The sequence below is a fragment of the Phocoena phocoena genome, chromosome 7 (assembly GCF_963924675.1).
Source record: "Phocoena phocoena chromosome 7, mPhoPho1.1, whole genome shotgun sequence".
NCBI lineage: Eukaryota > Metazoa > Chordata > Mammalia > Artiodactyla > Phocoenidae > Phocoena > Phocoena phocoena.
The window spans coordinates 89,080,286-89,104,476 of record NC_089225.1 but is presented as its reverse complement, the minus strand read 5'-3'; the positions used below and the strand labels follow the sequence as shown (position 1 = coordinate 89,104,476).

The 24,191-nt window shown below is 37.5% G+C and overlaps 1 protein-coding gene across 1 annotated transcript in view; it reads right to left on the bottom strand.

The window, feature by feature from the left end:
- The window catches only part of CPS1 (carbamoyl-phosphate synthase 1), a 144,007-nt gene that overhangs the window by 26,720 nt on the left and 93,096 nt on the right, over positions 1-24,191 (bottom strand). Inside the window, exons 22-30 of the mRNA XM_065880767.1 lie at positions 22,255-22,396; positions 20,846-20,911; positions 20,332-20,395; positions 18,462-18,643; positions 11,884-12,078; positions 11,397-11,464; positions 9,662-9,737; positions 3,938-4,015; positions 1,376-1,483 (exon numbers count right to left, since the gene is read on the bottom strand). Coding sequence (XP_065736839.1) covers positions 1,376-1,483; positions 3,938-4,015; positions 9,662-9,737; positions 11,397-11,464; positions 11,884-12,078; positions 18,462-18,643; positions 20,332-20,395; positions 20,846-20,911; positions 22,255-22,396 — 979 coding nt within the window. The remainder of the gene's footprint in view (positions 1-1,375; positions 1,484-3,937; positions 4,016-9,661; positions 9,738-11,396; positions 11,465-11,883; positions 12,079-18,461; positions 18,644-20,331; positions 20,396-20,845; positions 20,912-22,254; positions 22,397-24,191) is intronic.

Genomic DNA, 24,191 nt, shown 5'->3' with positions numbered 1-24,191 from the left:
AATGGACTTGAGGACACGGGGAGGGGGAAGGGTAAGCTGAGACGAAGTGAGATATACACTACCAAATGTAAAATAGATGGCTAGTGGGAAGTAGCTGCATAGCACAGGGAGATCAGTTCGGTGCTTTGTGACGACCTGGAGAGGTGGGATAGGGAGGGTGGGAGGGAGATGCCAGAGGGAGGTGATATGGGGATACATGTATACGTACAGCTGATTCACTTTGTTATACAGCAGCGACTAACACAACAATGTAAAGCAATTATACTCCAATAGAGATGTTAAAAAAAAATGTACACAAATAAACATGTGTCGACTGATTGAAAAAAAAAAAAAAGATGACAGCCTCAAAGACAACCCCTAGCATGCATATTGAGTACTGAGGCAGAGTCATGATTACTGGACAAGTCTTTAAAGCAGTGGTTCCAAAAGAGGGTTTGAAAGAGATATATCATAAAGTGCTGTTTGAGGTGAGGGTAAGGGCAGACAGTGAAAGCATCGGTTCTAGAAAGTTCTCACGTGACTGCTGCATACCTGCTTCTGAGAAACATTGCTTTAGATGCTGCTCACCTGTAAGCGGCCCAAACATTAGAATCATCTGCAGCAGTAGTTATCCAAATGTGGTCCCCAGACCAGCAGCAATAGCATCACATGGGGACTTGATAATAATACAAATTCTGGGGGCCTGCTCAGAACTACAGATTTAGAAACTGGGGAGGAGTCTTGTAACCTGTATTTTAACAAGTCCCCCAGGTGGTTATGATGCATACAGTTAGAGAACCACTGCACTAGCATACAACCGAATGGGCTCTGAAGGGCAGTGAAGGAAATTGTCATCTTTAAAATACTCAGCAGACTCAGAGGAGGAAGTTCCCCTCAAAATTAAATTTTACCTGGGGCATGTCCTACTGCTACCTAGTTAAAAAAATGTTTTTAATGGGATTCCCTGGTGGCACAGTGGTTAAGAATCCGCCTGCCAATGCAGGGGACACGGGTTTGAGCCCTGGTCCAGTAAGATCCCACATGCCACGGAGCAACTAAGCCCGTGCGCCACAACTACCAAGCCTGCGCTCTAGAGCCCATGCGCCACAACTACTGAAGCCCATGCGCCTAGAGCCTGTGCTCCGCAGAAAGAGAAGCCACCACAATGAGAAGCCCGAGCACTGAAACAAAGAGTAGCCCCTGCTTGCTGCAACTAAAGAAAGCTTGCATACAGCAACGAAGACCCAACACAACCAAAAATAATAAATAAAATAAATAAATTCATAAACAAAAAAAGGAAATGCATAATAAAAAAAGGCCCTTCACAATCCAGCCCCAATTAAAAAAAATGTTTTAAATCTTTTTCCCCCTTCCAGTTTTATTTATAAATGATGACCTTTTCAATGGCTCCTTGGCTGATGGTTTGTGTGGGCAGCATCAGAGTAGCATCTCCTGAGTGGACGCCTGCATCTTCCACGTGTTCAGAGATGGCATGGGAGATGACCTGGCCAAAAGAAGATTTGCAAAAGAAGTGTCAGCTCTTCTTCAATGAATCTACTGCCTGACCCATCCCCCCAATTCTAACAGATGCCTCCAGCATTGAGCAGTTTCTTTGCTAAGTCTCTGATGAGAGAAGTAGAAAGAGCTGCACATGTAGCGTCACCAAGCCTCCCTGTGCAGTGACAGATCACCTCTAAGGGCAGCTGAGAGTGTCTGAAAGCTTACCTCCCTCTTCCATTGATTAGAATAGTTATTAATACCAGGAAAAGAAGGCAACTAAGCCAATTCATAATGACTTTTAAAAATGGATAGGAAAATAAAGCATTTGGGGGGCACTGGAGATAGCTTTATCTTTTCCTTCCAGGTTAAGATTTAAACACTGGAAAAGAAAAGATGGGAGAGGTCAATATCTAGCTTAGGTAAATGTCATAATTTAGATGGATCAGAAAGAAAATGTAAGATCTAAAGATCAAGAGATCTTTATCAGCCCCACACTCTAACCAACTGAGCTAACTGGCCACCTACAAGAGATCTTTAAACTGAAATTTGAGACAGGAAGGAAGCAAGAGGAAAATACTCTTGTCCTCTTTTAGAGGTAAGAAAACCAAGGCAATATAAGAATAAATAACCCAAGTACATGTGACTGCTATGTGACCAAGTCAGGATTTTGAACACTTATCTGTCAGATTGCAAAGTTTACGGTCTCAACCACAATAACCTGAATGTTAACAGTATGTGTGTCTTTGGAAAATGATAAAGCTGAGAGTGGGGGAGAATAATTGGGTGGCTGTAAAAGACTTAAATAAATTACAGTGAAGATTTGTTTATCAGATTTATAGATGATTTAAAGCAGAGTGACATTTGAGTCCCGGTACTCCTGCTGTCACTTATGAGTTCTGTGACCTGGGTGAGATACTTTATCTCCTTAGCCTTGGTTTCTGATAAGATAGGAATAACAATGGTATCTGCCTCACAGAATATTTGTAAGGATAAAACAGAACACATAAACAGTGCCTGGCATGATATTTAGTGCAGAGTAAGTGCTCAAATTTTTTATACTGTCTAGAAATGGGGAGGCAACACCTCACTGAACTCTGAAAAAAAGTTACATGTCTGAAGTACTAGGTCCACTTCTGAGTGTGACTGTTTAAAAGTTATGTGAATAACCTGGAACACTTCCAAAAGGAGTCCAGGATGATAAGCAATGGTCAAGGTCTAAGAGAATCTTAGGGCAGGAGCACATCCTAGCAAAATGGAACCAAATCAGGCCAACTGACCAGCATTACTTTACCAGCACAATATTTGAAAAAACATAAATATCTGTAGGCCAGTCTTACATTCTCCACTTCCACATTGGTATGATCACATTCCTCTTATTTTATACCTCAGTCTCAAATACATGTATGTTCAAGTGGGAAAGAATATATATATATATATATATATATATATATATATATATATATATATATATATGCTCCATAACTCTGGAGGCCAGCAGGTCAGGGATGAAAATTCTAGGGAAGCAGACCTTAGTTCAAGAGAAGGAATATATTAGATGTCCAAGAAGTAAAAGCAAAACCAAAACAAAACAATATATGTACGTCATCTTACAACTTTTTATGCTCTGTATAACCAAGAGTTAAACAGAAAGCAAATGACCACTTTCCAGGGTTGCTGTGAAGAAAATTCTCATCCTTGGGGAGTAAGGGGTTGAAATAAATGATATCTAAGGGTGCTTAAACTCTAGATTATAGGATAAGAGGTCATCCTTACTATATATATAGTATTTTTTTGAAACAACCTTGATTTGAACTGTTAATCTGGAAAAAAAAAAAAAAGACCAAAACAAAGAAACAAAAAAAGCTTTAACATGCTTTATTAGTACAACTTGAAAACTAAAGGAAAGAATTCTTATACTTTCATTTCTCCCTGAAGTTTGAGGCATTCATTGTATTAGTGATACAAGATGTGATATGGTAAGCCAATTTTATTATCTTTACCCACCCTACTCTGTTTAGTTTTGCTTTTATTAACCCAATAAAAAGGAGAAGGATGGAAAAATCAAGAGAGAAGAAAAACTAGGGATTCAATTAGGAACTTCAGAAAGAAAAGTTTTGGATGTTTTTCTAATATCCATTGAAATAAAAAAGGAAACACCAAGAGAAAAGAAAATGAGAGAGAAAATCTATTCAAAAAGAACAAGTACAGGATGATACTTTTTAATATCATCAAAGAGAAAATCTAACAGTATGAAAAGCAGAAGATATGATACCCATGACACATCAAATGAATTGTCAGTGAAATGGAACAATTTTTTTGACTGAGCGGACTTGTCCATTATTTTTAGAGATCTGTTTTGTAGAAATCACGATGTCTAATCTGAGTTATGTTTCTAAATTGCCAAGAAAAAAATTCTGATGGGAAGGCAGGAAGAAGGGGTGGGAGATAAAGCACTTACTCTTCCATCTCTGCCAACAGCATCCATTTCCACTTCTCGGGCCCCCTCAATAAATTTTGTCAGCACCACTGGGTGTTCCTGTCACCGAGGAAAACAGAAGGGCAGAAACTTTAGCTGAAGTTACATGTATGGGGTCAAGTAAATCATGTACCTTAAGTCAGCACCACGGCAATACTTGAAAAAAAAAAACAATGCTCAACATACTACACAAACTCATTAGCCAGTTTGTTTGGTAAGAACACGGTCATTCTCTGCTAACAGTGAGGAAGAGGAAATCTTTCTCCAATTTTCAGTTCTCAGTGAATTGAACATGAGTTTTGAAATTTCAAACATCGACTTCTAGGTGAGTTAGAGAAAAGAGGAGGCTAAGGAGAGGGCAGAATGAGGTTGCTTTTCTGTCTCCAGGGTTATAAATATCTCTCTATTTTATTTATAATTATATATCAATATTGGTTCAGGTTTTTCCTCTCTTCCTATGCTTATCTTTTCTAAGCACTACAATGCCCTCAGTTAGTTCTCTGTATGAGAATTGTGAATGAACTTAGAAGGAGAGCAGCATTTTGTTTCAGTTCTATTAGGCCAAAGATGGAATTATTTACATGGAATCGACATGCTTTAAATCACTTCTAAAGTGTGACATTTGTGACTGCAAAATCAAACATTTTTCTATATAAATCTTAAAATGTTCTCCCTCTCTCACTGTTTCAGACCCCTTATTATTCTTGATGTTCTTCCCACACTCAGTTCCTTCACGACAGTGCTGCAATGCCCTCCGCATCTTGATCACTAGGTGCTTCTCCAGACTAAAAGAAGTGGTTGAATGAAGGCCTCCAGGATTTAGGCATCTCTTCTCCCCTGCCCCAGGCACCAGCAACCGGCACCACTTGCTGTTTTCTTACCAGACCCTGCCTTTACCTGTCTCCATGCCTCTCTTCCACAAATGCACTCCACCTTCTCTCCTCAGCTTCATCTTTCAAATTTCAACCCATCCTTCAAGGCCTAGCTTCAATGCCACCTCCTCCCTGAAGGCTTCTCTGAACATGTCTTTTTGCTCTGAACACTAACTCCTTTTGGCCACTACCTTGGAGTTTATCATCTTATGCATATGTGTTAGATATATCTAAAATACAAGCAAAAATAAACAAACGGGACCTAATTAAATTCAAAAGCTTTTGCACAGCAAAGGCAACCATAAACAAAACGAAAAGAAAACCTACAGATTGGGAGAAAATATTTGCAAATGATGTGACTGACAAGGGATTAGTCTCCAAAATTTACAAACTGCTCATGAGGCTTAATATCATCAAAAGAAGCAACCCAATCAAAAAATGGGCAGAAGACCTAACTAGACATTTCTCCAAAGAAGACATACTGATGGCCAAGAGGCATGTGGAAAGATGTTCAACATCGCTAATTATTAGAGAAATGAAAATCAAAACTACAATGAGATATTACCTCACACCAGTCAAAATGGCTATCATCAAAAAATCCACAAACAATAAATACTGCAGAGGGTGTGGAGAGAAAGGAACCTTCCTACACTGTTGGTGGGAATGTAAATTGGTACAGCCACTATGGAGAACAGTATGGAGGTTCCTTAAAAAACTAAAAATAGAGCTACCATATGACCCTGCAATCCCACTCCTGGGCATATATCCGGAGAAAAAGATGGCTCAAAAGGATACACGCACCCCAATGTTCATTGAAGCACTGTTTACAATAGCCAAGACATGGAAGCTACCTAAATGTCTATTGACAGATGAATGGATAAAGAAGATGTGGTATATTTATACAATGGAATATTACTCAGCCATTAAAAAGAATGAAATAATGCCATTTGCAGCAACATGGATGGACCTTGAGACTGTCATACTGGCTGAAGTAAGTCAGACAGAGAAAGGAATATTGTACGATATGCCTTACATGTAGAATCTAAAAAGAAATGATACAAATGAGCCTATTTACAAAACAGAAACAGACTCACAGACTTACAGAGCGAACTTATGGTTACCAGGGGGGAAGGATGGGGGGAAGGGATAGTCAGGGAGTTTGGGATCAACATGTACACACTGCTGTATTTAAAATGGATAACCAAAAAGGACCTACTGTATAGCACAGGGAACTCTGCTCAATGTTATGTGGCAGCCTGGATGGGTGGGGAGTTTAGGGGAGAATGGATACAGCCATATGTATGGCTGAGTCCCATTGCTGTGCACCTGAAACTATCACAACATTGCTAATCGACTATACTCCAGTATAAAATAAAAAGTTAAAAAAATGTAATATATCTTATATCCTTTAACAGAACATTTTAAATAGAAATGAATTTTGTAAAAAAATTCAAAATAACCAATGTCTCAAGCCATAAATAAGCTTCTCTCTTCTTAAATTTATTATTAAATGAAGAAATTTTACCCACTTCCTTTTCTTCAAAGGCCTATCGGACATGGAAAATTTTTTTCATCTCTGTTTCCTCTTTTTAAAATATTGGATGTTTACTGTTGGCAGGCCTGGTAGAGCTGTGTTGAGACTTACGTGGGAATTTTTCTGTATATTATAATAACAATGTAACTGCAAACAAAGATAAAGTTTAACAGCTGTCTTAGTCTCTCTAGCCAAGCCTAACACAGGGGTTCTTGTTCAAGTGATTTATTGAGGGAGTGAGAAAAGCAGGATGGGGCAGCAGGAAAAAACTAGGAAGTTCGTGGTCTCAGTGGGGACTGGATTTGGCCTTACCACAGAGGGAGCTCTGAGTTGCAGTACAGAGTAAGTCCCATCTTGAGGCAAAGGGCAGTCACTGTCCAGCATTTTGAGCATGGTGGTAAGGTGAGGGATCTTGCCTCCTGGTTGACAGAGGCTCCCACTTGACTGAGAATAGTTATCCTGAGAAGTAGAGCTGGGAGGTGTCATCAGCTACCATAGCAGTTGGGGGATGGGTGCCCCCACTGGTAAAGGGATCTAAGGGGGGCAACAACAGCATCCTCCATCCTGGCCAATTGAACACATTTATGAAATAGCCCTTAATATGTTGAGGAAGAAAATTTCTTAATAAATTTCAGTCTTTCAGCAACATTATACATTGTTGGCCCTCTTAAAGCACTTCTTTCCTTAGGTGTCCATGATCACCTTTTCATACTTCTTTCTCAGCCTCCTTTGTGGTTCTTTCTTCCCTGCTCAGCTATTAAATGCCAGTATTCCTTTCATCTGTCTTAACTGTTCCTTTTCCTCTATACTATCCCAGGTGATTGCTTCCAATCTCAAAACTTCAATTACAATGATATGCTATTGACTTCCAAATCTATATCTACATCTCTGTCTTTAGCCACGATCTTGATCTTCAATTCCAATTCTATGTAACCCTCTGCTTTCAGAACATCTCTACTTGGACTTCTCACAGGCATCTCACACTCAAAAGGTCAAATATTACATATATGATTTCCCCCTCTAAAATTTCTCCCTTAAGTGTTCCTTGTTTCAATAAATGGTACCACTGTCCATCCAGCTGTCTAAGGCAGAAACTCAAGAATCATCTCTTATCCTCTCTCACCCTCCACCTCCATCCATTCACAACCTCAATACACATTCTCAATATTTCTAGAACACATGCACTTCTCTCCATCTTTACTACCATTACTCTGATCCAAGGCACTGTCATCTCTACCCTGAGCTACACAACAGCCCCCTAACCTCCTTCCATGAATTCAGACTTGTCCCAGATTTTACTCTCTATACTATAGAAGAGTGATCTTTCTTTTTTTAACTTTCAATTGCTCTTTTTTTTTTTAGTTGAAGTATAGTTGATTTACACTATTGTGTTAGTTTCAGGTATACAGCGTAGTGATTCAGTATTCAGAAAATATGACTAAAATCCACCTCAGTATATAACTGACAAGGTTCTCTTTATCTGCTCCTTGTCTTTCTGCTTTTCTACCATCGTTATAATCAACACTCCCCACCATGTTTGGCATCCTAGCCATATAAATGAATGCTTTATCAGTTTCTAGAAACTTCATGCTCTTTCTCAGCTTCAGGCCTTTACATATGCTGTTCTTTCTTCCTACTCGCACACAATGTAAACCTTTTAACTCTGAATCAACCATTTGGAATCAATTTAAAAGTCCCTTCTTCAAGGACTGGACCCCGATACTTTTACACTCTCCTTCAACATCATGTATTTTCTCTATTGCAATGCTCATCATATTTAATTATAATTATTTGATGTCTGATGTCCCTAGTAAAGAGATTCCTCTGTGAGACTATCTTTCCATGAATGTAACCCCTGATACTGAGAACAATGTCATTATATAGCAGGTGCTAAGTATGAATGGATACATAAATAGATCAATGATTAATGGGGGCTAGTTTTACTCTAGATTCACTGAATTGAGAATCCCAGATTCTGCTGTAGTTTGATGGGGAGACTTGAACCAGAAGTACTCCTTTAAGACATCTCTATTATAAAACTTTGGCCCTGTAAGGATTCTATCCACCTGCTAGCAGAAAAAAAATATTTAAAAAATATTCTACCAAGTAGAGGCCCTATAAGATACACTGTCCCAGACAGAGAACACCTGCCTCATCACTCACATGAGACCAGCTGGGTCAGGCTGCTGGTTTCTCAAAAGATGAGTGTGGCAGGACCCCTTGCAGGGAGTGAGATAGAGAAGAGGACAGTATCTCACTCCAGAGCACATTAATGAAAACTGGCCCTTTGGAGAGAGTCCCTCCTCAGTTATCTGACTTTCACACAAAAGTGAATTCAAAATCCACTTGGTTTCTTTTTTATACTCTGTCTCTTCTCACTCTTTATCCTTATGCACTCTTTTCACTGAACAAATTTCCTTGGGGAGCAACTGCCACGCAGAAACGAAGCCCAGCTTCATGTGTGCAGGAACAGTTCATGCTCTTTATTCCTCTTTCAAATGCCTCTGATTTCACTCTTTGGCTCCCTCCAAACTCCACTTGCCTAATATCAAACTCTTCTCTATGAGTTGTGTTTTCTCTCATTCTCTCCTTTTTTTTTTTTTTTTCTTTTAGCCCTATCTAGCTTTTGAAAGCTTTTAAAAAGAAAACATTACTTTTATCCTCTACAGTACAAGGTCTGCAGATCAATAACCCCACTGGGTAAATCTTAAATGGATTACACTCAGGTAACGCCGAAGGAGAAAGTAAAAGCTGGGGCAGTGGAGAAAGCTGGTTGAGTGAACACAGAATTATAAACATTTTTATTAACTTACAAATGGAATGTACCAAAATGAAAAAAATCAATAGGTGAGTGAGGGGATTTACTATTGAAGTTGCAGGATTGACTAAGGCAAAGAAAGGCTCTCCAGGTGTGAGAATTAAAAATCAGGGAAGCCTTCACTTGTTCGTGATGACAATGGTTGGGCTGCCCTTGAGGCTGGGAATCCCATGGATAACTTGACCAGCATTTAACTCATTAACAGACAAGTTTGTGCTTATGCAGCCTTGCTCTTGGAGACTAAAATCGTATAAATCTCTGTTCTGATCAAATATTCACTGGTCTTCCTCTTCTTCCACTAACCCTAAGGATCCAAATATAATTAAATGCATATGTGTTTTCTCATTTCTATATTTAGGACTATAATGGGTAGAAGAAAAAAGGAAAAACATCATAACATCCTGTGCAAAGAAAAACAACATAAAAACAAGGTAGCAATTAACAGAAAAGGTAAAAGTCACCAGAAGGAAACAGGACACTACCTGAGAGACTCTAGTGGCCTCCTCTAGGAATTTTTTCATCTCATCCTCGGAGAATACCACATTCATGGCAGACCCACTGGGTAAGGAGGGGGAAAAAAAAGAGGTCAGTTTCTTTTACCACTTCAGAAGTAAAGCATGCTAGAATTGATCGCTTCTCAGAACAGTTCCAGGCAGCCTCTAGTTCCAGACTAGGCTAAGTAAGAAGGTGTCTCTTTCTACATTGAGACTTTATGTAATCAACAGGACAATCAACCAAAGTAAAAAGTCCCCAATGTTGGGGATGAGGAAGGGGGGTGGGATACGTGATAATGCCCAAAGAGAACCATGGTAGCTCTTAGCGATGGCACATCCCCAAGGTCCACCCTTTCTGATTTATTGTTTTAACTCTCTTCTGGTTCCAGGTAACACTTATACTGTAACAGGATTCATCCCAGGATCTAGCTTTCTAAACTTGTGTCTTCAGAGTTCATTACCCATAGCTGATCTTAACCCACAAGTATGCTGTCAAAGCAGGTCATTCTACTATCTCAGCTGGGTTACCAAAGAATCAACTTTTTAGTAACATTTGCAAATATAATGTACGGTATCTGACTGAAATGTATTCAGCTGTGTCCTTTCAAATTCTTGAGAAAGAATACTATCTGAAATCAATTTACTCTGAATTTTGGCATTTTCAGAGTGGGATGGGAGGGGAGGAAAGAAGGAAGACTAAGCAGAAGGGAAGAAATAAGGAAGAAAAATATCACTTTCCACTTCCTTTTAAAAGTAACTTTTTCTTTACCTTTTCTACTATATTGCAAATTTTATGCTTGAAGAGCTTTCAATTTCTTCAGCTATTTAAGACACGAAGGCTAAGGTCCTAATGACGCTGATAATTCACAGTATAGGGAACTAAAAAAAAGATACGGATTGCAATGATGTGAGGGAGCACAGTAGTCAGAGCGAGCCCCCCTTAAATGCCTGTGTTGTTTAAATTAACTTACATTAATACCTCAGAGAAGCAGTAGTATTGGACTGTGGTTTACCAAAATGTCACTTAAAGAAAAAGGAAAGTTTCCCACCTCACTTGAAATTTTTCATTATTTTAAAGGATCCCATCTCACATTCCATTTACACTTTCAAACTGTGCACAACAAATTACGTTTCTCTTATTATCCCCTGTTCAGTGAAGTAGCTCTTTATATGTGGTAACATCTGAAGAGAGTGACAATTGACGACTTCTCCTTTGATGACAGAACTTAGTTTCAAAGTTTATTATAAAAGACACTGTCCATGAACTCCAACATTGTAATTCATTTATTTAAAAAATCTAATCTCAAAAAAAAAATATTCAAACCATAGGCACCATCGGAAGGTGCTGACAACAGTCAAAGATAAGCTGTCATTTCTGGGTATCAGAGAACAGATGCTGGTGAGAGATATCCCAAGTTTGTTTCGTTTTGTTTTTTTAAATTGTCCTCTTCTCTAATGTAAAGCTATCCTCCTCCATTTGGCAAGGAGATGCCCTAAGCCATGCTCCTAAGATGCAGGATTGGAGACACTGTGTTGTCACTCCCTGAAGGAAAAGCATTAGGCTGAAGAACTGTGCACAGGTCTTCACTCTGGCTGTGTTGGTATGGGGATTGTCGATGGATTTACAAATTACTACACATCAAAGCCTAGTGCTGTTAGCATACAGAATGCAGTTCTGTGTCTCCTGACTTTTAAATAATAGTTTTAGAAAACAATATATTACCTCAAAACATAGGAAGGTCTCAACAAGCAGGGGTAGCCCACTGACTTCGCAAATTCCAATGCCTCATTCTAATTAATAGAAACAACAACAACAAAATGCATGAATAGTTTAAAATATTCAATAAAAATGCAGAATGGTATCGTTAGAACAAGTGGTAACCCAACTCCTTTTATTCTTTCTCCCAAAAGACACCACCAAAATGTAAACTGGACACCAAAATACATAAAACTTCTAGTTTCTAATTCTAAATATCAAGCTAGTTCAAAAATAGTTTGAACTTCTTTTCATTGTTGGAATCAGTGAGAATACTCCTGTCAATTTATAACCAGCATTTAACTGCAATCATGGAAACTCAGCAACTTTAAAGTAAATTCACTGAACATAGTGCATTCTCTGTGCCCTGCAGTTAGCATGTGCAGTAGTTAACGTTCAGGTTATGACTCTTCAAAATGGAACATTAAAAACAGACTCGTGTTTCTCTCCTTACCAAAGTGTTAACAGCTTTCCATGGTGCCTGAGACACCTTCAGCTCGTCCAAGACAGCTGAGAAGATGGAGCGATCCTCAGCCCTGTCGATCTGCAGAGGGCTCGTGCCCATGATCTTGACACCGTTCTTGTACAGGGGGACTGCCAGGTTGTTTGGAATCTGGCCCCCGACTGATATGATACAGCCACCACATGCCTGAAAAATATGTCCTCGATATCAGCCACTGGATAATGAACAACTGTGCTAATACTGCCTCTGTTGCCTTCCTGAGAATGCTGAATGAACATGAGTGTGATATTTTCATTATTCCCATCAATGAATATATTGTTATGCCACAAAGAGGTAAACGGATTCAGTCCTGACTTTCCAGGCACTTACCTGCTAAAGTCTTTGTAAGACTCCCATACAACTAACTACACATGATAACCATGTAAGACTCCCATAAAACTACACGTGATTACCGTGCACGACTTCCATACAGCTGCATGTAAACGTGTGACATTTGCATGTGTGGCAATTAAAATAAAATTAAGTCAATGAACATTTCCATCCTGTACTTTACATTATAATCAACTAATTCTTGAACTACTGTTGTAATTTCTTAAATGGATACAGATCTCTCCTTTTAACATTCCCCTCTGCTGTTCCTCTCCACCCCAGCACTTCACATTCAGATTAATCATTCAAAAGACTGCTTCACCAAGTTACTCCTATACTCGGAGTTCTCCAAAGGTTTCCTTTGCCTAAAGGATATAGTGTTAACTCATTACCACTGGGGCCATCAAGACTTTCCAGTCTTATCTATGATCACTTCTGTCAGCCCCAGGAAAACTACCTACCCACTGTCCCCACCTTCGTGCATTCCCACCAGCAAGCTTTCTCACTCCATATAATCTTTCCCTGCCTGTTTCCTTTCTCCCTTCTCCTTTCCCTTATCAATTTTCTAACCATCCCTAAAGTCCAGTCTAAATCCTACCTCTCATTGTGACATCCTGCGTCCTTTACTGCTGCTTGGTACCTGTCAACAGTACCCAGAACTCGTTTTAATTCCTATTTCCTTATTATTTGCCTTACAAGCAGTCCCTGAATCATTAAACTTAATCTCCTATGAGCAGTCAAAACTCCAAGATTTTTTTCTTAAAAGCCCACCAAATCTCAAATGTTCTTGAGACTAGTGGTATAGAGGTGAGGGTGAGCCAAAGAGGGATGGTGGGGAATTGGGTTTGGACTTAAGTCCCTCCTCTTCTTGGTTCCCTCCGTGAAACTCTCCCTGAGGTTCAATCTCTTTGTCTGTAAAATTAGGATAATACCTGCCTACTTCATAAGGTTCCTATGTATGGAGATCAAATAAGATAATAAACATTAAAGGTGTTACTACATTATAAGTTATAAATAAGACATTATTATTTATATTAGAAAATATTACAATATCTGATAGGCCATTGATCTGGGCGTAATTTGTGTTTGCTTTAATGACCTACTGATGAATGTTGCTGAAGTAATACATATGTGCCAAATGTATTTTGTCATTATTTGAAGTTATTCTGAAATATTTTTTAAAGGGATGAAGCTCATTTCTCTCTGATAAGAGAAATTACATACTGCCTAAGCAAACACCCGGCAATTGAGTGCTTAAATTCATTGTAAACATTATGGAAAATAACAGTCCACATTTCTGCATATTTATAAGTACACTTAAACTGCTTTTATCGTCATTTTTTATGTTCAATATCCATTTTTTGCAAAACCTTTAATAAATATTATTCTAACTATAGTATTTTTATTTGCTTATTATTTTTAGTTTATTAGCAGCATTAATATTTTAGAAGCCTAGAAACTAATTCCTCAATTAAATATGTAGAAAAGTCTCTTATGTGAAAGACTTCAAAATCAATTCTAAAATTAAGGGAGAAGTAGCCAGTTAGCAAATATCAGAGTCAATTAGACGAAATAGGTACTTACAGTTGAATAAAAAGGCTCTAAGTAATAAATATATCAATATTTTCAAAAATAACTCTATGGAATTGATTTTTATTTTTCAATAAATCAACACATTTAAAAACAATAATAATATGCACTGCTACTATTTACTAAGTACATTACTGTATACCCTAGACGATGTTTTGACTTTCATGGTCATGGTATCACTTTGAGGCAGTTATTACTAACCCCATTTTGCAATTAAATAAACTGAGGCTTGGTGAAGGTGAAATGACTTGCGCATTTTTCTCATCTAGCAAATACAGACTTACTTGAACTCAATTCTACGTATTGTAAAGCAGTTATGCTTACCTAATATACCAAATCTTTGAATCTGAAGCTAACCCTGTTTTTCTGGCTGGTTTCAAAGGTAGTGAATGTTAGAAGTTAGTAGAAGAGCAATTTCTAAAACACTCTTTTTGGAAAGTGGTAGATAGAAAAACATTCACTGCAAAACCCTATTCTCGTCATTGACCTCCAGAAATAAAGACCATCATTTGGAAGACAAATCACATCCATAGGAATGTTTTAGAGTAATGGTGTGATGGTTTGTGCAGGTTTTGCCTGTACAGCAAAGAGAATTCAGTAGAAGAGAACATTTATGGGATGAAGTTAATAGATGAGAGTTTTGTGGAAAAATTTTATCTTAAATTGGCCCCAACTCCAAGCACAGAACTTGTAGGGACTTAGGGAAGAGGATCTGGTACCCCACACAGATAAATTATTATCATACCTATTGATACAATCACACAAATAGTTTCAAGTAACTTTCTGAAATAAAATATTCTAAAATTCAGATTTGTTTCCCAGATTTCTAAATACTTTAGGCCTAAAGTAATTCCATTAGTGTCCCAAAGTTCTACCGATGTTACCTAGATTTGTTTGTAGTATTTTTACCCAGCTTAGTTTCTTAGTTTTTTAAACCTGATATCACAAAGCTAAGGTATCACTGCACAAAAACATTTCTGAAATAATCTTTAACCTGAAATTTATTTTTAGCAGTGAGGAATGAAAAGAAAATTCTTCAAATTTATTTGAGAACATCTCAATTTCCCTTAGACACTAATCTCTTTGGTCAGTCCTTATTTTTATAAACAAATTAAATGCTGTATTATTGACAGAATACAATGTAAGAAAACTTGTCTTACTAACCGAAATAGCATTTACTCCATCAAAAAATAGCCTTGATTTTTGTAATTTCATGTATTATCTCTAATTTACAAGCCTCCACTATTTATATTCTGTCAGTGAGGTTGATCATGCACTATTTTTTAGTAATTTGCATTTTAGTAAAACATTTTTAACATTTCAGACAGAATCTTAAGCTTATACTTAATTACAATTAAACCAAATGCTAGGAATGAACCACAATCCTGGTTTAGAGTGATGCATTTACCTGATGGGTTTTGCCTGTCACTAATTAATGTCTGTCACTCTTTCATTCACTTAACTCAAGTTGTAGTAGAGGTACGATTGTCTACATATACATATGGTATTAGGTGTTAAAAATAGGAGAATTATATCATTAAGTAGAGTACATATCTATGGGGTATGATCCAGTAAATTATACATCATAAAAGCAAGAAAAATTGTATAATCAGGACTCAAATCAGACAGGGACATCATAAGGTGTCAAATATGTTGCCTGGTATTTTTGTTTGTTTGTTTTGAATACTTGAATTGTATTTAGTTTATTTTTTTATACAACAGGTTCTTATTAGTCATCCATTTTATACGCATCAGTGTATACAAGTCAATCCCAATCGCCCAATTCATCACACCCCCACCCCCAACCCCCGCAGCTTTCCCCCCTTGGTGTCCACATGTTTGTTCTCTACATCTGTGTCTCAACTTCTGCCCTGCAAACTGGTTCATCTGTACCATTTTTCTAGGTTTCACATATATGCGTTAATATATGATATTTGTTTTTCTCTTTCTGACTTACTTCACTCTGTATGACAGTCTCTAGATCCATCCACGTCTCTACAAATGACCCAATTTCATTCCTTTTTATGACTGAGTAATATTCCATTGTGTATATGCACCACACTCACACACCAAAACATAAAAGATAAAAATGCAACTCGCTTCTCAGGGAGCAGAACTCATGAGCACAGTCATAAGGAATTAATGACTTCAGTTTAAAGGGTTGCTCTTTATAAAGTTAAAAAAAAAAATGTCTGCAGCCAAAGGGATATATCGCTATAACATTTTCTCTTAAAAAAAAAAAAAGAACAAGTGGGAAGGAGATTTTGGCATTTCTAGTATCTCCTCTCACTCAACTTCTGATCAAGACCTCCCTCCAAAGCAGCCTGCTTTACTCACAGGCCATGTCACTTTTCTGACTTCCCCTTAATGGTTTCTTTAGAGGTGCTTCTTTGATTCCATGGAAACAGGCTTGCTCCTGAACTAGACCAAGAGACCTGGACCAAAGGACCTATCATACTTTCTATCATCCCATGTAGCTATGTATCCTTGGGAAAGCCTATTGCCCTTCTAAGTGACTCAAATGTGTGCTTTTAAATAAGTTTAGACGTGCTTCCAATTTTCCGCAAATTTACAGCTGAATGCCTCAGTGCCTTCAGAATCTCTAGGGGCATCCGAGGTCGAATAAGGGCAGCCTTCCGAAGGTTGAGGCACACCCGGTATGAGAGACAATGCTTGTAAAGCCTGCTGTGAGGAGACACACAACAACATTATACAAGGGAACACATACACAAATATATGTACGTATGTGCATATGATATATAACATTTCTTGTGGGGTAGTTTAAAGGATACATCAATGGCATATTGTTCTTATGTTCTTCAACATGACATTTACAATTACCTTATTATATCTAGTAACACTATAAAAACCAATTAGCTTCAAATAGGGCCAATTTATTTATTTCTATCATACTGAATTCAGTTATAGTAAAAGGACCTCATTATCATCCATATGTAACTGCATCCAAAGGCAGTTGCAGAAGTTTTTCATTTTTCCTTAAACCATTTCATGGGGAAATAATTAATTATGTGTAAAATGCCTGCTGCTATTGCTTGTAATGCTTGTTAACATTTTTAAAACAATTATGTAACTTTTCACATATTACGTCATGGATTCCAGTTTTATTTTAATGTCTTAAAGGTAGGGACCTGGTTTTATAGCTCTCTATCCTGCTGAACCTGATTTTTAAAAGGTATTCAAGAAATATTTGCAGAATGTACTTGTTTTGATCCCCACTTATGTGTCTAAAATGAATTAAAAAATCATTAGAAAAATCAGGTCAGAGAGAGAACTAAAAATTGTGTATATTCTACCTAATGGTTCAGTTTCATTATATTACAATATTAGTAGGCCAGGCCTAAATATTGATAGAAAAACATGATGATACATCAATCTTAAATTTGTCTATATTTTTCTTCATAATAATAAAATCATTACATTGTTCTAGCACTATACTTGACAATGTGATCTCAACTACAAATCTCATGTTGCCTTCACAATACCTGCATGTAGAACATTTAAACACTCATATGATTCATAAACAAAAAAAAGATGAAGCCCAGAGAATTTATATAACTGGCCAAAAAAAATGAATTTTCAAGTCAACAATTTAAGTCTTGCAGCTCCAAGTTAGAATATTTTTTTCCTTAAGTGACCATATTTTGTACATAGGGATGATTCTCTGTAGTAGGAAATGAATTACAGTAACATCAAAAGGCACAACTATTGGACATCACTCTAAAATTTTCAAGTAGGTTTTTTTTTTTTTGCGGTACGCAGGCCTCTCACTGTTGTGGCCTCTCCCATTGTGGAGCACAGGCTCCGGACGCGCAGGCTCAGCGGCCACGGCTCACGGGCCCAGCCGCTCCGTGGCATGTGGGATCTTCCCGGACCGGGGCACGAACCCGCGTCCCCTGCATCGGCAGGCGGACTCTCAACCACTGCTCCACCAGGGAAGCCCCAAATAGGTATTTTTTTAATTGTAAGCTAACTTGTTCTACAGACTTACAGTAACCTGGGATCATATAAATCCATAGTGAAGATACACTCAATAATATTGGAGTGGAGATGGAAGAGCTACTTAAGAGCAAGCTATAAAGGCACCAAAATCATTCAGAATGAACTCACTGATTTTAAATTGAAGACTACTGGCTTCATCTGATAGCATAAAGAATTAACCAGTCCTCTGTGAACGACTGACTGTCTCCTCTGAGAACTGGTCATCATTAAACTGCAACAGCACGTGAACTAGAGAGACTCGGCTACTTACCATATGTCTCCATGACCAATTAAATCATTTTGCAGAATATTTATTGGGGCTGTCTTGTGCTAATTAATATGTATCGGGCACATGTTACCAAGAAGAATTTACAGTAGAGCTAGAAGGCTTAGAAAGAAAAAGTGAATTTTATATGAAAAATAATTACTCTGTGCCAGGGCCTCAAGAATCTAAGGCTAGTGATTCTTTTTAGAGTTTCACTACGAAATTAGACAATGGAAGACACCGGCAGCTCTTTCTCCTAAGGGGAATGACAATGTAAATCTACATACATGAATACACATATATAAAGTATGCACTGCATATATTTTTCTCTCTTTTTTTTTTTTACCTCCTGATGGTAGATGTCTAGGATCCTCTCCAAAGACAACTCTTCAAAGTACAGTTTGTCACACTCATCAAAGTCTGTGCTCACGGTCTCGGGGTTACAGTTCACCACCACTGTCTTCTTGCCAAGTTGACGCAGAGTGCGGATACTGGAGACAGCGCACCAATCAAATTCCACGCTGCTGCCTGCAGAGACCATGAGATTAGGGAAAGGGGGGAAGAGAAGCCTGAAGTCACCGCACAAAGAGAAGCAGAAATATATTGCCAATCAGTCCAGGCTAAGGGAGCTAATGCCCTTTCAATTCAATTTTTAAAACTCCAAAATATAAAGGTGAGATCTATTATGCACACTATATTATTAGTAGTAAAAACAGGGACTAATTAAACTATGACACGTTGGCTTGTTTTGTATGCTAAATTCTGCAAGAGGTAATCTCCATATTCAAAGCATTCAGAATCTGAAAGTTAATGGGAGATAACTGTAATAATAATTTTAAAAACGTCATTTACTGAAAAGAAACTCAAAGTGAACATATTGACCTCAGTACACAAAAGTAGTTAAGTTAGAGATCAAAATACTTGAGTTCTTATTTCAGTCCTTCCACTTACCCTGTTGTCTGAGGGCCAAACCCAATGATCCCTGAGGTGACTTGCAGCTCTGACATATCTTGATTGATTGGAAAGCCCTGGCCTTTCCAAGCATATCATTTTAAGCTTGGCAAGGCCACCCCATGCAGAGTGAGCGACCTTCTAGGAAGTAATTTGAAGTATAATAATGGCCTAAATGCCTCAAAATATCACCTCTACTGGGATGCCATAGAACTGAAAGTTCTGGGATTTGTACTAATCCTTTGCATTAGGACTTTGTCTCCTAAAAATTCTTATCGGAATAACAAGTTGTCCAAATATAGTAGCACGTTAAATCTCACTATCAATTAAGTATGCACTTGATTATCAGCTCAGCTAATCTTTCCTAGGCCCTAAAGTAATGTAGAATTGTTGCATAAAGGTTTCGAGAAGAGAAGGGTAGATCCTGGTAAAGGCGTCCAGACCATTTAGCCATAAGATAACTGAAGTGGCAAAGGTATAAATACTTTTGACCTACTTTAAGATCTGGCCAAAAATTGGCAAACTACCATATCCTAAAGCACTTAGTTAATTGTAAAAACTATAATAAACTATGCTTAAAGTAACAAAACAAGACCACATACACTTAAATCATATATTTCATCATTTCCATATTAGAACACCTTGCAGAGACAAAATGTTAGATATACTTATTAAGAAACATCATTGTCTATTTAAATATATACTTTGTAACTGTAATAGATCTTGATTCATTATTAAATATTCAGTTTTAAATGACTGGGAGAAATATAACAATTTCTCGTGAGAATGTTTTAATTAAATTATGTAATACTCTTCCTGTGCCCCAAAGAGAAGAGCTCTTTGCATCTAATGTCAACACAAGTCATATGTTAGGTCGGACAATGGGTCTACAAATATAATTACTGGCTGATGTATAAAGTTCTTGAGCAAATATAGACCTTTGTGAAAAACTATGCGGGAAGAGAAAAAGTCAAAGTGTAATTCATTCCCCAACCCCAGTAAGAGGCTCAATTTAGTTCATGAGGATGAAAATGATAAAGGGATGACATGATAAAATGAAAGAAGATGGCATCTGTGGTTGAGACCCACATTTGAGTCCTACTTCTACCACTTAATAGATGTTTAAGTTGGGCTACATGTCTCTGAACCTCTGTTTCCTAATTTGTAAAATCTTTATTATGACAGCATTTGGTTTACATAGTTCTTAGAATGGAATTAACATGGATGAAACTGAAAAGGCCTTTGTAAACATGTTATCACTTTACCAATGTGATATGGACCACAGCCCAGTACCATCATTCCATGTTCATCAAAATTGATATCATGCTCCTGAGGGGAAAAAAAAGTTAAGATGTGGAAATTATTACATTATTCTTCCCTCTATTTAAACTGTGCCCTGTCTTTGAGTGTGTCTTTCCCATTCTTCCCCTTGCTGATAAGCATCCTCTATTAGTCTTTGGGAACCCATAAGCATAAAATGTTATACAAGCCCTACTTATTCATTAAAAAAATATTCAATATTTTTAATTAGATAGTCATGAGAAAACAGCATAATTGTATGGTCATGTAACCACTGTCTTTATCTCTTCACTTGTTTGATTTCATCATCTTAGGGCAGTTCTTAAAAGATTGGGTACAGAAACATATCATCACATTCAACTCACATGATGTTACTGTTTATTACTAGATAACCAAAGACACACAAAACGCATATTCCCCCATGTGGACCATTTACTAAATCTAGAGCTTTCTGCATTATAGAAGTTTGGCAGTTCCTACCTGACCATTGTAGGTAACATAGAGGTAGTTTGTTACTGATGGGTATTCTGCAGCCAGTGTATCAATCTGCAAGATAAAATAAATAAATACTTACATACATAGGGATTTTTACTCCCCTTATTATAATTATTTTTCAAGGATGTTGTGGACTTTTTTTTTTGTTCTGCATTCATATTCCTTTAACGTCCATTACTATCAAATATAAAGACAAGAAAATGGTATGTACAATCCAATTGCTTTCTAACGCTAAAAGTGCGAGGGGAGAAAAAAATAATGACACAATTTAGCTATCACTTGGGCAATGAATGACAGACAATACGCATTCCAGAGCAACAGATCATTACATAGTACCTCTCAGGAACACAATAAGGTGGTCATATAGTCAACTGGTTATCAGGAAAACTTACCCAACCAGCTGTCTAAAGCAACTGCAAATAAAACCTAAAATCAAAGCAAAATGACCTATATATAAGGATGTCTTTGGTTTGCAAATTAATGCATAGGATTTAAGTTACCTATGGCACTGAGCAATGGGATGACACAAATACCACAAAACATGAGGAAGAAGGGAAGGGAACAAGATCTCATTGAACATATTTGGAAAGAGTAAATCAATTCAGCTCTCAAGGGCCAGGAGCTCAGCTTAGTGAGCAAGAATTTGGGGCCGACAGGGCAAACTAATGTAAGGCAAGTGAGAAGGAAGAAAGATAATAATTGCTGAGTAGAAAATATTCGGCATCAAGCCTGAGACCTAAGGTTATGTGTGTGCCCCCTGAGCACATGGGGAAAAGCCAATGATTTTAAAGGACAAAAACCTGCTGGTGGTACTTTAAGCCAAAGCATCTCTTCTACTAAAGACCCAAAAAAAAATCACAACAGTACATCTATGAAAATTCTTGTGTGATTGTCATGAATACTAGATGACCTCATTATGCCCAACCCTAACACAATGAATACTAAATGAACCATAATGATGGGGCACTTAAAATAAAGTATTACCCTGTAAAAAGTCAGTGCCAAAAGAGATGACTGTTCTTTTCAAGAGGGTCAGTCACTACACTAGGGCATTTCAAGTCCTTCTATCATGCTAAGGATTTCTCTTACTACAGATATATTTGCACATGGGTCAAAAAGTAGAGGAGAGGTCATTTTGATTTTTTTTTTCATTTAGGCCAAGAAAATCATGTACTCACTCTTCCCTTTATATCCCAGTGTCCCTTCATCCTTTCCCCTTTAAAGCATAAATCAATCCTGTGCTGAATAAAATAAGTGACATCATGGGCATCAATTGAAAAAGTAAAATCACTTTCGAATTCCGCCCCTTTTTATTGAAAATGGCTCTATGAATTGGTGCCTACATTTCACCCAAGAAATCCTGGGAAGAAAGAAAAACTCCTTTTCTCCTTTACCTGTTTAACCCAAGGATGAATGTTTTTCTTTAACCTCAGCTCCCTTGTCTGCGCCTCAGTCAGCCCAAGGCATTTTGAAATCTGCTTGTCTGAGAACCCAATCTCCTTTGCCTTTTTCAGGGTTTCTTCTGTAATGGACTCACTAGAATTTAATGAAAAAGAGGATTCAAGTTTAGACCAAACACAATAAGAAGAAGTGAACTATTCACTTTCAAAATCACCAAAGGCTCCTTATTTTCCAACTTCAACATACTTAGGTCTCCTGCCTTTTAAAAATACACAAATAACCAACTAAATGGTCTAGCCTCTAGGAAGTCTACTATTTGCAATACTGACTTTCTCAAACGTGGTTTCCCACTTTCACACTCTATGCGCCCTCTTCTCTTCTTAATTCCTGAAAAGTGACTTCTGCGCCAAGTGTCCTAATGAATTTGCTCTTTCAAAAATAATCAGAACCTCTTAAATCCAGGAGTCTTTCTTAATTTTCATTTTCTCAGTTTTTCAGCATATGTCCCTTTTGATGTTCCATTCTTTAAAAAGATATTTTTCTCTGGCAATAAGTTGCTTCTCACCCTACTTTATTACAACAATAATTTACTGTTTTTTTTCTCCAAGGCTCTATCCTCTGTTTCCTGCTTACATCTGGCTACTTTCTCTCCCTTCCTAAATTTACTCACTGTCATTGGCTGATAATGACTAGTTATCCTACATAACTAGTTGATGATTCCCAAATCCGTAGCCCCTTCTCCAGTGTCTGACCTGTGTTCCAGGTCTTTATGGGCTTTGAGAATTTCTTCATCTGCACATCCCAACATGGCATCAGACTGGGTTTCCTCTCCATAAACTGTCTCTATTTACTAATGTTACATATCTGTCTGTGTTGAGAAGATAGTTCTGTGATTTTATGATTATTTTCCACTGACGCCAGATTTGTCTCCTCACTTTCCCCATGCTCATTTCCACAGTGTAGACACCACTCACGTTATTTCTCTCACCTGTAATGCCTTTGACATTCCTGTCACCCACCCATCTTCTCTCCAGCTCCCAGCTTCATAGGTCAGCTAAAGCCAGGGCTCATCCTCAAAAACTTCTTAGTCTGCCCTAACCCACACACATCTTCCTGGGTTCTTAACTGACTCTTTTACAGGAGCTAGGGGCATAGTTAGAATCATACTGTTTAGCATGTATCATTTCCTGATATTTTTAATGTTTGTTAGCTTTTATTCAGCAGCCAGACATTTTTCCTGCTAGATTCAAGTTCCATGAGGGCAAAGAATACGTTTGGCTCATTTACTAGATTATTCCCAAAGCTTAGCTCACTGTCTGGCTCACAGACAGCATTCAATAAATATTTATTACATGAATGAAGGAAACTGTAACCCTAGAGTTTTTTTACTTTATAGAAAAGACAAGGAAGTTATCAAAATCAGTTTATAACTAGAATTCAAAATGTACACAAAATAATTTGCAAAGGGTCAAGTTACAGAAGAATTAAATACTACTATAAAAGCATCTCTAACCAAATAGCTGTGGCCAACCTGTTTCAAGCAATAGTCAATATGATAAAATTCAGTTATAACAGTTTGATAGTCAATACAATGAAATTAAAATATAACAGTGTGTTGCCAGAGATCTAATAATAAATAAAACATTTTCATTGAAATTCTGCTAATAGAATGCAGTTGAATTAAACCTACTGCATTTTGTTCATTCTATCCTTCAATCTTCTTAATTTAATTAACTCATATTCTGAGTTTACAGAAGAAGCAAGATGGTACATTTAATAGCTACTTCTCTGGCTTTTTTATATCAGTGTTAGTTTGGATTTCTGAAGCTACAGGTCTTCCTAATCAATTCACTTTCTCTATGGTACCTACTTTGTCTTGTCTCTCAAATCCATTATTTCTCCTAGTGAATTTAATTTCTTTTTTCCTATT